The sequence below is a fragment of the Macrobrachium nipponense genome, chromosome 2, assembly GCF_015104395.2.
Source record: "Macrobrachium nipponense isolate FS-2020 chromosome 2, ASM1510439v2, whole genome shotgun sequence".
NCBI classification, from domain to species: domain Eukaryota; kingdom Metazoa; phylum Arthropoda; class Malacostraca; order Decapoda; family Palaemonidae; genus Macrobrachium; species Macrobrachium nipponense.
The window spans coordinates 161991533-162007130 of NC_087201.1; the positions used below are offsets into that span (position 1 = coordinate 161991533).

At 36.5% G+C, this 15598-nt stretch overlaps 1 protein-coding gene across 1 annotated transcript in view; it reads right to left on the bottom strand.

The window, feature by feature from the left end:
* Positions 1 to 10792: 10792 nt before the first annotated feature.
* The window catches only part of LOC135221113 (hemocyanin AA6 chain-like), a 413378-nt gene continuing 408572 nt past the window's right edge, over positions 10793 to 15598 (bottom strand). The window contains exons 13-17 of the mRNA XM_064258929.1: positions 14757 to 14943; positions 13753 to 13890; positions 12428 to 12523; positions 11550 to 11683; positions 10793 to 11333 (exon numbers count right to left, since the gene is read on the bottom strand). Of these exons, the coding sequence (XP_064114999.1) occupies positions 11112 to 11333; positions 11550 to 11683; positions 12428 to 12523; positions 13753 to 13890; positions 14757 to 14943 (777 nt within the window). The 3' untranslated portion in view covers positions 10793 to 11111. The remainder of the gene's footprint in view (positions 11334 to 11549; positions 11684 to 12427; positions 12524 to 13752; positions 13891 to 14756; positions 14944 to 15598) is intronic.

Consider the following 15598-nt stretch of genomic DNA (forward strand, 5'->3'; position numbering starts at 1 on the left):
CCAAAATCGAATAATGTTTTCCAGCTGTAGTGTTTCATCTTTTATCACAATGCAAACTAACCCAGAAACGTTTATTGCTGTCAATGCCAGTGCTGTGTACACCCTTATAGATAGAGTCAACTGACTATAAATCCAAGATGGCTCCAAAAGGTAATCAGCCTGCAGAGAGAACTAGTTATAGGAAAAGGTAATAACACTGATAAATACATAGAGGGATCAGAACATTCAGATGTCTGTAGAAAGCAGGAATATATTTTCTCTTCGCATAAACATTTGGAGTTCAGAAGGTTCCACAACTGCACTAAGCAATTTCATCCACATTTTAGTTGTAACCAAAATAAAATTCATAGAGACTGAGTGGTGTAAAAGCTGATACTAGAAGATGACACACTGCAACAGCAGCAGCAGCCTGCTAGGTGATGTGAGCAAAAAGAGCTAAGTCAAGTAAAGAGGAGTGCAGAGGATGTTAGCTGTTGTAGTACAAAGGCTACACTAAACTGACCATGCGTGCCTCTTCACCCTCATCAAGAGTAATCTGCATGCACCAAGGCCTTTACAAAACCCTAACTGTAATTGTGAGGACAACTAATAGAAACATTAAAAATACTGAAGGCATAACAATAGTAGACAGTAACCTATTTACTTTCAACAAAAACCAGACAAGAAATAATGGATGGAAACTGGAACTATAGACATGCAACACATCTCATTTGGGGCACTTCTTTACATACAAGATTTGTGACACATGGAATAAACTACCAACAGGAGTTGTAAACAGCAACAGTGAGGAAGAATTTAAAAGAGCAGGACAAAATCATAGGACTGTTAATGAACAGTAAAACCTGCTCCTAGAGATAAGTGAGCACATGATGTCTCCTCGGATGGACTAATAAGTCTTTGAGACATCCTAACCTTTGTAATTCCTGTAACTCCAAGCAGAAAAAACTTGCAAGTACAACTAAAGATCTCAAAATAATTGTAATTTAAGGAGCAAAGTTGCACCTTTGCTTGAATTTTTAAGGATCTAATTGCACAACATCCTCAGGGAGATTATTCCTCAGTCAAACAGTATGAGGGATAAATGATCCAAGTCATAATTGCCACCATCTCTGGCAGAAGCAGATATACCACCAGATAACAGTATTCTTGTAAAGGAAGGACAAATGACCTAAAACGTGTTGAGTTCATCACTGTTATAAATATATGAGACTTGATGTATAATACCTAACTTTAATGCAGAATTTAAGAGCACACCTAATTTCATTGCAGAATTTATTAATACACCTAACTTCAGTGCATAAGCTGCTAACACTTTCGTCTGATGTTTCTCAAAATTAAGACGTGAGTCAAAGTTACATAAAGTACGTATAGTCAAAGTTTCAGCCTTATTCAGGAGAGTCCTATCCACTTAAAAGGCGAGGATGGGGTGCAAAATTAGTACTACAAGATCTACTAATCAGCATTGCTTTCATTTTACTGGAGTTCAGCTTCATACCCCACTGACTACACCATCCACTATCCTGCTCCTTGTCATGATTGAGATCAATGACAGCTTTATTTCTCATAAATGGAGACTTACTGCACCTACAAGTGTTGCATCATGAGCATACTGAACAACCTTGTTTTCCAGGCCGACAACCATGTCACTTGCATACACTATAAACAAAATACTAATCCATCTCCACATTAACTGCAATCAAATTAGGATCGGATGAGCCCGCTGGCAAACCCATCCCAAAAGATACAACCCCTGTGTTAGAATTATCTAACTCAAATCAATTATAAGGCAAGTCTTTATACTTCAACTTACCTGCACCATCTTCCAGAACAATTTCTTCTTGGCTTCGAATTTTAAATCCTTAATTCACTTTTTTCGGCAGAAAAAGAACACCCGTTCTTCTGTCCGACAGGTACCACAAGACTACCGACTCCTTGTCGGACCAAAAACTGTCAACAACTCCGTTTCCTTTCACTTTGTCCGAAACTCTCGAACAACGTTGAAATATAAAGACGGGAAAGCAAAACTGTTTCCTTATAAGGAATACATTTAACATTAAATTAATTAATTCAATTAGAATACAAAAAGGGGAAAGTTAAGAATTTACATTTAATATTAACAAACGGCAATCATTCAGTTTACTTTCCGTCCATAAACGAACACCAGAAATGTGGAAAAAAAGTAAGAAACAAGCGAACTAGTCAATTCGACTATTCTCCCACGAATGAAATTACCATTCTCCAATCAACTATTTCTATATCTTCCCCAACCAACAAAAGAAAAGTGGTTACACAAAGAACCATTTTGACAGATTAACTCGACAACAAAAGACAACTTTTATAAAACAAAACAAACCATTGTTTACAATCTACCCTCCCGAGCTAAACTTCTTTTATTAGGTTTCTGGAGCAAGAGCAGTACTACAGGTAGGCCTAGTAGATGTTTCATTGGGCAAAGATGTTCCAGTGTCAGGTATTTCATCTGTCTCCAACTCACTAATATTTTCTTCTTGTTCTTCAATTTGAACATATAAATTAGGATCATTAAGCTCAGAATATAATTCTAAAGGTATTAAAAAACTAACATTAATTTCACTTTCACTTTTATCAGGCTTAACAATACGAACAGTACGTACAACACCTTCGTTATCACTGAATGTCTCAACAATTCTAACCAATGGCCAATAAGTTCTAGATTTAGAAGGTAATTTAAAGAGAGCAATTTCCCCTTTTTCCCATTTTCTTGGAGGATGAAAAGAAGATCTATCCTTTCTTTCAAACTTACTAAATATTCAGAAAGCCACCTTTCCTTAAAGCTTTCATAAAGTCCATCCCTAGTTTCTAAAGTACGAGCAAGGAGAGAAGAATACTCATCCTCCTCACCATACTCCCACTCAGGAACTTGTTCAGAATCACCAAACATTAATGAAGGAATAAATCTGCCAACCAAGAAATGATTAGGAGAAATTATATCTATCTCATTTTCACAAGATCTATAAGTTAAAGGCCTATTATTAACAATTTTCTGAATGTCAGAGAGGAAAGTGACAAATTCAGAAAATGAAGGAGTAAATCTACCAAGAGTTTTAAAAAGGCAATGCTTAATTGTTTTAATTAATCTTTCCCAAACAGCACCGTACCACGCTGCGTACACAGGGAATAAGTCTTATGAGAAATTGAAGCGACCCTAAACTTCTCCTCAAACTCAGAAGTAGTAACTGTTCAATTATATTACCAGCCTGAACAAAGGACTTGGCATTATCTGAATAAACAGCAACAGGAACACCAAACCTATTAGAAAATCTAATGAAAGCTAATATAAATTCCGAAGTTGACATAGACTGGACAACTTCCAAATGTATTGCTCTTGTATTGAAACAAGTGAAAATAAGAATGTACGCCTTAAATTTTTCTCCACATTTTTCTCCCCAACCATAAGTGGCCTGTATAATCCACACCAGTATGACAAAAGGCACACTCAAATTAACCCTGGAAGAAGGAAGCGAAGAAGGAGAAGGATACTTCACTGTGCTAGCGTTATAACGCTTGCATACAATACAATCCTTAAGGACAGACAACTGCTTGCCTAGCCTTCACAATCCACAAACCATGCATGTGCAAAAAACTAAGAGTGGATTGCAAACCCATATGCATAGACTTACAATGGGCATAATAAATCAACAACCGGGTCAAATGATGCTTCTTATCCACAAGAATAGGACTGACAATATCAAATTTTAAAGTAATGTTTTTGTCAATCCGACCTTTAGTTCGCATTATACCATTATCATCCAGAAACAAATTAAACTGCCTAACTAAAGGTGGAACTTCAACTAAAGAATTTCTACTCTTTAGATAAGATAATTCAAGAGGAAAAGCTTCCTCTTGCATTAACCTTAGAAGGTAATTAGAAGCTGCCTCAACAGGGTCAGCTTGAATTTTCCTAAACTTATATACAACAGTAAATACCTTAGAAACTACACTTATAAGTCTAGAAAAACTAGAAAAATTACTAATATTTACAAGAGGTTCCTTTTTAGGAAACATTACAGGAGAAATTAAGTCACCCTTCACATTATCAGGAATACAACCCAAAAGACCCTTAGGCCACTCGTCAGGAGAATTCAACCAAGAAGGAAGGCCTTTTGATCCAAAGACTGAAATTTTCAAGAAAATGCTTACAAGTACAAGGTTTAGTAAGTAAATCAGCCTGATTGCTAGATGAAGGAATATAAACTAATGAAACTCTACAAAATCTATCAGAAATCATATCTAACAGATTAGAAATTTCCTTCAACCTATTATTCACAAATGTGTTTCTCTTAGGGAGCCCTATTAGTAAGAATCCAACTAAGAACTACTTGGCTATCTATAAAAAGAGTTATGCTTTCAATTTTAGTACAATTTAATAGATTATTTTCAAAAATAGTATCAAAACACTTCAAAGCTAATTGAGCAGCCAAAAGTTCTAAAGTCGGGAGAGTTTTCTCCTTAATAGGGCTAACCTTAGTCTTAGCAAATATCAGGGAACTATGACCACCTTGCACAGCATACATAGCACAACCATAAGCTTCCTTCGAAGCATCTGCAAACAAAAACAGTTTGATAGGAGCATCAGTTTTATAAGTTTGTCTGGAAAAAGAAGCTTGACTAACCTCACTGTAAGAACTGCAAAATTTACTCCATAACTTAGCAATTTCAGCACTTGCTGTTTCATCCCAGTTCGAAACTTGCTGGCACAACTTACGAATAATAAGCTTGCCCTGCAGCATTATAGGTGCAAATATGCCAATAGGGTCAAAGACAGAAGACAAAGCTGACAAAATCTGACGCTTTGAGGAAGCACCCTTGTTCAATTGCTTAACCTTTAATTGTAAGGTATCTTGGTTAGAGTCATAAATATATCCTAAAATCTTCATTTCAGAAGAAGCTACCTTTTCATCTTCATCAAGAGTAGATAACAAAGCAGGACAATTAGAACCCCACTCCCGTAAAGGCAACCCCCCTGAATTCATAATTTCCTTAATAGAATTGATAATAAATGGTGACTGGGCTCCCTGATTAGAAGAGAGCACCAAGTTATCCATATAAAATTTGTCTTTAATCAGAGAAGCTACTTCATTCCCTCTATAACTAGACAAATGATGTTGAATAATATAATTCAATATAAAAGGAGAACTTACAAATCCAAAAATTATGGTATTATACCTATAAGCAACAAACTTCCCATTTATCTTTCTAAAGAAACAAAATCTATTTCGATCAGACTCTAAAGATACCTAACTTGGAGAAAAAGCCTTCACTATATCAGCTACAACTACATAATCATTATTCCTGAAATACAAAACCAATGACAACAAGTTGTTCATCAAATCAATACCAGGAAAAGCGGCTTCATTTAATGAAGGAGCTTTTCCCACCTTTAAACTACAATTGAATACAGGACGGATTTTAGTGGTGGCATTTCATCATTTCTCATGACAGGACGATGAGGCATGAATACTTGGCCTGCGGCTCTATTTTTAACAGGCTCAATAATGCCAAGCTCCTCCTGTCTATCAAAAACTTCCTCATATTTAGAGGATATATTCTGATCTTCTAATTTAGAGTAAATCCGCTCAGCAACTGCCAATGAAATCTTTAAATTGTTAGGGACTTTTTCAATTAAATCCTTTTTCCATGGTAACTGAACGTGATAATGTCTTCATGAAAAGAAATTGATTTTGCAAATTCAGCAACTTGTTGGTCTTCATAAGGAAGGGAATTTTCATCTTTAATCCCAATCGATTCCAAGTTATAGAAATTGTCGAGTCCATACTCGACACAAGAATCAGGAAAGATATCATTCAATGGATCAAACTTAAAGCCTACTGGATTAACTGCAAAATTTACTAATAATTTATGTTTTCCAAGTTGCTTAGGAGGAACAAATTCCAGAAGTCTAATCTTATCAGGCTCAGAAGTCTGTTTAATCTCCAAATTAAGGGAAGAATTATAAAAAAACTCTAGATTCTCTGCTACATTCAGGTACATATTTAATCTCCCTATTAGGAATAAACCTAACAGATTCAGCTTTACCATTACCTCTTGGTCTATTTTCCAAGATTTTATTACTATCAATTATAGGACAAGACTCTAGCTCTCTTATTGGTTTATCTCTAACACAAGGTTCATAAGAATCAATTCTCTCATAAAAAGCTTCCTTTGTGAAGGATGAACAAAATTGACTACTGTACCAAATGGAATAACCCCATTGGCCAACTTAATTACTCTAACCTTAATATTAAATAACTCTACAGAGTCTAAATCTAACTGACTAAATTCCTGAAGGATATCATTCCCTAGGATACCTAATATATTTACAATTTCAGAATTCCTTCCTGGGTAATTATTACATACAGAATAACCTGCAGATTCCAAATTTTTAACTACAGAAGGCAACAGAGGAATTTGGAGGGAAAGATTAAAATTTTCCAATGCAAAAAAAAGACAACTAGACTTCATCCACAAGGCATTGTTAAATCAGCTACCAAATGAAATCCCTCACTAACTCTAGCTGGCAACCCAAAAGAAGAAACTAACCTAAATAAAGGAGCACCACAATAATCTCCTAATTTACAATCAACAATTTGTTTATTATTAATACTAAACTGGGCTCCAGTGTCTAATAGAAAACAACATTTAAAAGATTTCCTACCCCTACCAACTTTGAGTGTAATGAAGGGAACAAATATTTCAGACCCTGATTGACAACTTAATACTTTTTTACCAAAATCCTTAGTAGCATGAGAACACATTGCTCCATGATGGTCAGATTTATTGCAAGAAAAACATTTATAAGGTAACAATGATTTATTTCCCGGACATTCCGAGGCCCTATGCCTATCACTCAAGCATTTAATGCATAAAGTTAGTTCTTCAGCTCTATTCTTCCTAGCTTGCAAAGTATCAAACCTAGTACATTTAGAAGAGTTATGACCTGTTTCTTTACAAAATTTACATCTACCAGAAGATAAAGGTTTACCTGGTAAATTGAACTTTATTAGAGTGACGAGTCATTACTAGCAGTAGATTTATTACTATACTTTGATTGTTGGAAATTACGGTCTTTACCTTCATATTTAACTTTAGGTTTTGCACCAGAATTTTCATTATGACCTAAACTAAGGCGTGCAATAATACTCTGATAATTATCTAACAACTGGTTAAAATTAGGATAAGAAGATCCTGCAGTTCTAGAGAGTTCTATCAAAAAAAATTTCTAGGAAGTTTCCTATTTACAATTTTTGCTAGATTAGCAATAGAGCAGCCGAATCGACTTCAATCAGATCTATACCAAGTCCCTTCAAGTCAATGAATTTATTATTTAAAGATCTAACCAAAGATTCTACTTCACTAAGAGATTTTACTTCAGAAGTGTTCAAAACTTCACCTATTACTTGATCAATTATGTTGTCTTCATCCAGAAAATTAAGATCTCATTGCTTAAAAGCCAAATCAAAACCCTCACATTTACTGTAATGTTTTCTACTATACTTAACGCTTCACCTAACAAATAACCCTTTAAATAAATAAACCTTTGAGCATTAGTTAAGTTAGGCATACCAGCCAAAGCATTATTAAAAGCCTTCTTAAAGTTAAAATAGGCAAATGGATTAACTGCATTGTTTTCAAACTTCTGAATTTGTATAGGAGGGAGAGGTAATTTTACAATTTTACTAGAACCATTTTGAGGAGTATTCTTACCTCCAAACAAATTATCAAATTTTACTCTAAATTCTGACAGAGTTTTCTGTATTTCATAACGATAATCTCTTGCTGCTTGCATAATACTATCTAGTTCATCTTCAGCAGCAATTTCACAAATGATTGCGTCAAAATTCTCAACTATTACTAAATTAGCATCAATTTTATGAATAAATTCTTGTAACAAATGACTATTAATTTGATCGTCCTTTAAAGAGTCAACCTTCTTAACATCAAGAGTTATTAAACCCTTAACATAGGCCCTCTTTTTAATTAACTTTTTTTATTTCGGAATCAGTCATCTTGAACAATGCTATTAACCAATACTAATTACCCAAAGAAAAAATCTAAACTTAACTTAATCAAGTCAATGCAAAGCAAGTTATCATCAATTACTTCCTAATGAAAAAATACAGCCTACTAAGCTAACAGCAAAACTTAGGCTAGCCTACCTCAAACTTTATCAATAATAATTTAGATTACACTTAACATCAGCTAGGCTAATCAACAGGTTATTTAAATGAAAAAAAAGGTTACTAACTTAACCTAAACTTAAATTAATAAAAGTATAAATAAGGACCAATACTGCTCCTTACCTTATAAGGAATAACAACAGTATACAAAAAATCCTAACATTACAAAACCCAGATGAGCCAAGAGAAAAAAAATATATACTTGACACTAGAACAGCTAAGCTAACTTAACCTAGGCCTTTGCTCATACTAAAAGTCAGCCATTCTCCGAGCCAACTTCACATTACCATCAATATTGAGGTGTACTCCATCCCTGGCATAAAGGCGTGGGTCGGAAAATCCCTTAACCCCTTTCATTAGAAACAAACTATCCTTGCCCTTCCATTTGTTCAACCACTTATTGAATTTATTAGATTTTGCCTTGAAATCCTGCCGCAACGCATCAAAACTTTCACAGTGGTTAAAAAGAATCTATCCTCTATTTGGGCTAAAATTAGTTTAGCATCAGGACACACTTTTTCAGTAATTCAGCAAAGGCCTCACAACAGTGCTCTACTTTCCATACCTCCGCAGTACTGTGGTAGCATCCAAATCATTGCTGCCCAGGAACACAAAGATGCGACTAGGCCTAGACCTCCTAGGGTTAGCGAAATACCGCTCTACTTCATCCTTGATGTTTTCAAAGGTTGTGCCCCCTTTACAGATGTAATTAAACCCGTCACATTCTCTTAAGCACAACTCGGACAACCTCCGCACCCAGCTATGCCCAATAACAAGTGTCATAGCCAAAGAAAAACAAAACAAACAAGACGAAAAGTAAACTGAAATCTTATGGAGTAAAAAAAGCTTAAAAATTCGAATATGTTAGAATTATCTAACTCAAATCAATAAATAAGGCCAAAGTCTTTATAACTTCAACTTTACCTGCACCATCTTCCAGAACAATTTCTTCTTGGCTTCGAATTTTAAATCCTTAATTCACTTTTTTCGGCAGAAAAAGAACACCCGTTCTTCTGTCCGACAGGTACCACAAGACTCCCGACTCCTTGTCGGACCAAAAACTGTCAACAACTCCGTTTCCTTTCACTTTGTCCGAAACTCTCGAACAACGTTGAAATATAAAGACGGGAAAGCAAAAGAGTTTCCTTATAAGGAATACATTTAACATTAAATTAATTAATTCAATTAGAATACAAAAAGGGGAAAGTTAAGAATTTACATTTAATATTAACAAACGGCAATCATTCAGTTTACTTTCCGTCCATAAACGAACACCAGAAATGGGGACAAAAAGTAAGAAACAAACGAACTAGTCAATTCGACTATTCTCCCACGAATGAAATTACCATTCTCCAATCAACTATTTCTATACCTGTAACATCCATGAATACAAATGAATACAAAGTTGTCAGACTGATGTGTGGATTCATTTAGTAACTCCTCAGAACCAGAAACAATGGAAAAATCTAAAGCAGCAACACCATGATTATCTGTGGCAGTAACAGTTCAGCCATTCAGTGTGATGAGCACGATAATCACCAACCAAAATTAAACAAGCCTTCGAGTTCTTGAAATGCTGCCATGCTGGTAAGCATGTTCTCTGTGGGTGTATAAAGCTGCTAGTGTTGTGGAAGTTTTCTGCACACATGGTTCATCCACATTTCAATATACAGGAGCATAATTTTACTTGCAAGAAAAATACACAAGCAAGGACAATCAAAGAATATTGAAGGAAATACAAGAGTACAGTCTTTATTATTTAGTTGACCAAATTTTGAACCTATAATGTAGTTTTTGTTAAAGTACACATTAATTGAAGGGTTTTGTTATGATTATAACTGGTACATTCATCAGACATCTTCATAAGCTACTGTTGAGTTACTATAACATTGACCTCCATTTCTTTCTCAACCAGCTGTGGCTTTAAAAGACCTGAGACAGGCCTTGAACAATCGTAAGATAATGAAAATTGTTCCTTGATACAATAAGTCAGAGATACAACTCTTAATGTTTTAGTAATAAATCACATTGGCAAGGTACTGCCTCTGATAAGAGATGATACTAAACAAGTGCCGAGGAGTGTACATTAAAAGTGACGATTTTAGATCTTTAATTTGTTAGTCGTTCTGAAGACATTTCATTCATTGGTAGATGCCATCTCCTATAGGTGATGCTTTACTTGTGGTGTGCTAGTACAGTACGCCAAGTAAAGACAAGTTTGGTTTATTCTGTTGATGTTGTGTTAATATTTTTCTTAAGGTATTTGGTGAAGCATATACAGGCAGTCCCCAGCTTAGGACGGGGGTTCCGGTGTTGAGACACGTGGTAAGCCGAAGATCGTTGTAAGCTGGGAAAATCGTGAAAAATACTGAGAAAATCTTACTTTTAATGCTTTAGGTGTATTAATAACTATGTAAACTGCATTTTATTCCATTTTTCATAAAAAAAAAGCCTTCAAATATTATTTTGCATTTTTGGAGTAGTAATATTTCTTTCACAGGAAATAATTTCTGATGGATATAACTGAAAAGCATCGCGTAACCTCGGAACAGCGTTAAGCCTGAACCCGTTTGTAAGCAGGGGACTGCCTACTTTTATTTACTCAGATCACGTCTCTAAGCTATATTCATTGTTAGTGTGATGAGTTGTATTCCTTCAGGCATACGCCTACAGATAATTAGGCGTACGTTAATCTTACTGCTAATGTTGATTTTGTGGTTACATCTATGCCAGGAGTTAGCTGAAGCCAGGTAATGTGTTCAGGATGGAAAATATGCAATAAAAATCATCAAGACTGCTTGTTTGGTCCATCAGAACTGTACTCATAATCATGTCATAGTGATAGACATATTGCCACTGCTCTTCCTGCAACTTCTGTTGTTGTGTCTGTGAAACTCAGTTGGTCTCAGAGAGAGTGATCTTGATGTCTTCCGTGAGCATATTATCGAACTGCGCAGCCAAGTCTCCTACATTCTCAATCTTTGATCCAGAGTTTACCTCTGGGGTCTTGCGATCGAAGGGGAATCCCATGGGACGGGTGTCGGGGAATTTGGAGTCTAGGATGCCGCAGTAGGAGACAGCGTTGGAACACTCCCTGCATCGAATTACTTGGTCAACCTTAGGGGTGACACCAAGCACGTCATTAGGAAGGATACCTATGTGATGAATTATGGGAATTTGTGGACAAATATCTTGCTTGACGGGGTAGGTTGTCAAGAAACAAAGTGCATGAGGTATGATTTGGTTTCAAACATTTACATTTTCAGAGCCTGCTTAGCAAAGACTGATTTACAAGACTTCAATACAGAGACTAAATAGTAAGGGCATATTCACCTTGTCCACTGCATAGTCGGTGAGCATCACAAAGAGCTGGAAGTGCATCCCTTGGGGCATGCCCCTAGGCAGAAGCATGTGCTGGGGCCACCCACAACCGCATTGACCAAATTCAATTTTTTCTTTTGATGATCCTGAGAGGAAAATAGACAGGAACTGAAGGGTAAAATAAACTAAGACTCTCAGTGTAAGGTAGAGGACATAAATATCAATGTCAATTTTAACTAGGACTTGATGTGGATGGTGAAAGGGAGAGGAATAAACGGCATAAAAATTTTAATATCAACTTGGACTTCCAGTTGATGGTCTACGAAAGAGGAAGAAATGGATAAAAATGCCGCTTTTAAATAGGAATTCAAGTGGATGGTCGAAGTGTGAAAAATGAAAGGGGGAAATATGCCCTTTAAACCAGGATTGGAAGAGCTTTGTTGAAAAGAAATATGTAAACAGGGTAAAAATTATACTTTCAACTAGTGCTTCAAACGCACGGTTGTGACGCTATGTTGGAAAATGACACTTGTGGCTTCAGATATCTGAACACTGCAAATGAATTACTTAATTTACCAAATGAACACGAAATGGAAAAAAGAAGGAAGACGGTGAAACTGAAATAATGATATACTTCACACATTGGATAAAAGGCGATTTATGAAAGACTGGGTAGACATTTCTGTAGGAAAGCTGATTATTGTAAGCAGATTAAAAGAAAATCACACAAATGCTCAAATACTCTAAAATTAATTTCATTGTATAAATAATTAACTAATAGATCTCATACTAAGTCTGATGCAACCTTAAGACAGAACATTGCTTGTCTGAAATGATAAGGTCGTGAGTTATCATATATGTAAACACGCAAACAAATCACAAAAGCTTACCAGACTCTGCCTCCAAATCCCTGAATGTGGCTTCCTCAGGTGCAGTGATGGAAGAGTCAAGTGATGATCTTACGAGATGGTTTTCACCTGGTGTCACTGTTACAATGAAAAATTTATATTTCATAAAACCTGCCTGATTATTCTATCATTACAAAGATGAAAAGATATTCTATCAAAAAGTGTTGACGAAATGATGTCTGATGGCAAAAACTTCCAGACTATGGTGGTCCTACGAGAGAAAAGCCAGACGGACTGACAATGTAAAGCTGCTTCAAGGGTTTGCTATCCAACCTGGGGTTGAGATAGCCAAGTTCAGCAGCCTCGCCATACAGCTTAGACCATGTGGGTGACGGATGACTTGCAGGTACTATGCAGCCGCCACCACTTCATAAATTTAAAGGATCAGAGACCTCATTTCTTAGCATCCGGTGTATGGGTTTTCTCACACACTAGCACCTTATCGGTATCCCTAAAGGTACCAGTCTACTTGGGATGTGGAAGAGTTGTATATTCCAATGTAAAAGCAACTGCCTATAAGGCGATATCTCTTCTAAAAAAAAACTGCGCTGATTTATAAGCAAATGCACGTTTCTCTTTCTTCATCTCTTTTAATGGGTGGGGGTGGAAGGTACCCTGCAAGCTTGCAGTAAGATTCCGAGCTTTGTGACTGAACCCAGATTTAGCTGTTAGGTTCAGCTGCCCTCACAAAATACTCCCTCATAGCCACGTGCCCATATGTCACTTGTGTCGCCCACCACAAAGTCTCGACCTAGTAGGGGGCGATGACCTGTGACTACTTTGCAGCCCGCATGTTGTGAAAAGGATCTGAGTTCACAAATAAAGTTACTTCTTTCTTAGCGTTCCGCGTATAAGTTTCCTTAAATTTCAATGTATATTGTAAGCTCTCTGGATTTTTTTCTATCACAGAATGCTGTCTGATAAAAGCAGGGCAACCTTTTCTGCTCAATCCATCTTCTAACAATTCCACAGCACAATAACTTATAATATCTCAAGAAAGGTAATATCGTCCTTTTATAAAAATTAGGAGATTCCTAATTTTTCCCAATTTTCACCACGATGAAGACTTAACGTTCATGAATATCGCAAAGACATCACATTGACGTATTTTGTGAAGTGAATATATAACTTTTTATAATGTTTCGTAAGAAAGCATCACATTAATGAATGTATTTTAACATAACATACTTACTGATATACTCAAGAAGACAGTTCTTTTCGTCATTTATTTGTTCACTTAAAGAGTTAGAGAGAGAGAGAGAGAGAGAGAGAGAGAGAGAGAGAGAGAGAGAGAGATTTCGACTTACATTTCACAACAAACTTGTCCATCTCCGCCCACAGAAGACGCTGATCCATGAAGCTCATCTTGTTTCCTCTCTCGTCAAATGTGGGAGCCAGGAAAATTCGGACGGTCACCTCTTTCTCAGCCGTTAGGGTGTTTTGTAATCTAGAAGGAAGATAAAGGGTTAATATTCAGGTCTGAAAAAGAAAAGGGTTCATGACCTTACTGACTGATTGTCATTCTTGTTCGTTTCTTGAAGAGTTTAAGGACCAAAGGCTTCCTCACTGCGTGAGAGGATCAAACTTGATGGAGCTTCTATCTTCTCCTTCAATTAAAAAAAGTGGAAAAAAGTGGGAGAGGAGGGAGAGATAACAGAATGACAATATCGTCCAAGAACATAATGTCTTTCCGTTCCCTTCATCTTTTTGTATCCCCTGAGACAATCTTGATGTCTGTCGGAAACGGTCCTCCTGTCTGTTCTGTTCTTGATACCGACCAGCAAGGCGTAACCAGGTATTGATCTGTTCTCTGTCGCGACAGGGTCTCGGCAGAGGCGTTAAGGTCACCGTGGAGGAGGAGGAGGAAGAGGAGGTCCTATTAATCTTATCTGGCAATAATGAAGCTCGTTTGAATTTTCTGTGACGCTACATTTGCAGCGTCCTTGCTTCCTGCCATATTCTTTCTGCCTTCAGTTGTCAATCACTTCAAGATACACTGTGTCTGTTTCTAGAATCGACAGGAAGAATAATTAAACACGTACGGTAGTAAAAATGCCTAGTTCATTCACCTTTGCTTATTCCTGAGATATATTATTATATATCTATATACACTTCATTTGCCTACAGTATCCAACGGCATTGAACCGAAAATACCCAAGATGTAAAAACAAAAATAGAATTAGACGAGCTACGTTATACCATATAACTTATAATCAGTGCCGTATCAGAGTATCACCTTTAATCAGTTACTTTTATCGCTCCGGCAAATAGTTCTCATTCTTCATTTTTTATAAAGTCTTCAGACAACTCACCTGCAGATGGTAATCAAATGGCTGGTGATCCAAGTGAGTGAACCTGAAGAGGATCGCACCTTGGCGGCCGAAGTCGAGTCCTCTGTTAGCTTCGAAGTCCCTCTGCTTCCATCTGGTTTTGAGGTCATTGGGGTTACCGTCCTGAAGAACACCTACCTTGGTGACCTTGATGCCAGGCAGACCCAGCTGGAAATGAAAGACATTTTTCCTTCAAGTTTCTTTGAATCCACCCGGAAACAACAGGTAATTTATTCTGCTGATTTCTTGACCAAACTGGAAAGGTTTTATTTTCACCGAACTGTAAAGGATATTTTCTTCTTTGGAATTCTTTAACCCCTCTGGATATGAAAGATATTTTTCTTCAAATTCTATCTTATTTTTTGGGCTAATTATCCTTTACTATTTTTGAACTGTGGGAAAAACCTACACATTACATTAGTTTGACATTATATCTCCATCCGGATGTGGGTGTGTCTGTGTTTGTCTGTCACTTAACTCTCCATTTCTTGAATATGCGGTTATTTTCAAGTCTACTATAAACGTAATGTATCTCACTTTATGCAGTTGGTTACTTAACTAATGTAGGTATAAAGTTGACAACTAGAAAGTCGAGGAAACATAAACGCCAGCACAAAGAAGGTAAACTATTATACTCTCCAAGGATATGGAAAACTATCCACTGTCCAGTATAAAGAGAAAAAATATGGCCTGTTGTTATTCAGTAGATGAAACTTACTCATATGGAACAAGTCCACCAAAAGGGCCACTGACCTGAAATTCAAGCTTCCAAAGAATATAGTGTTCACCAGGAAGAAGTAAGAGGAAGTGAAGGGAAAAACAG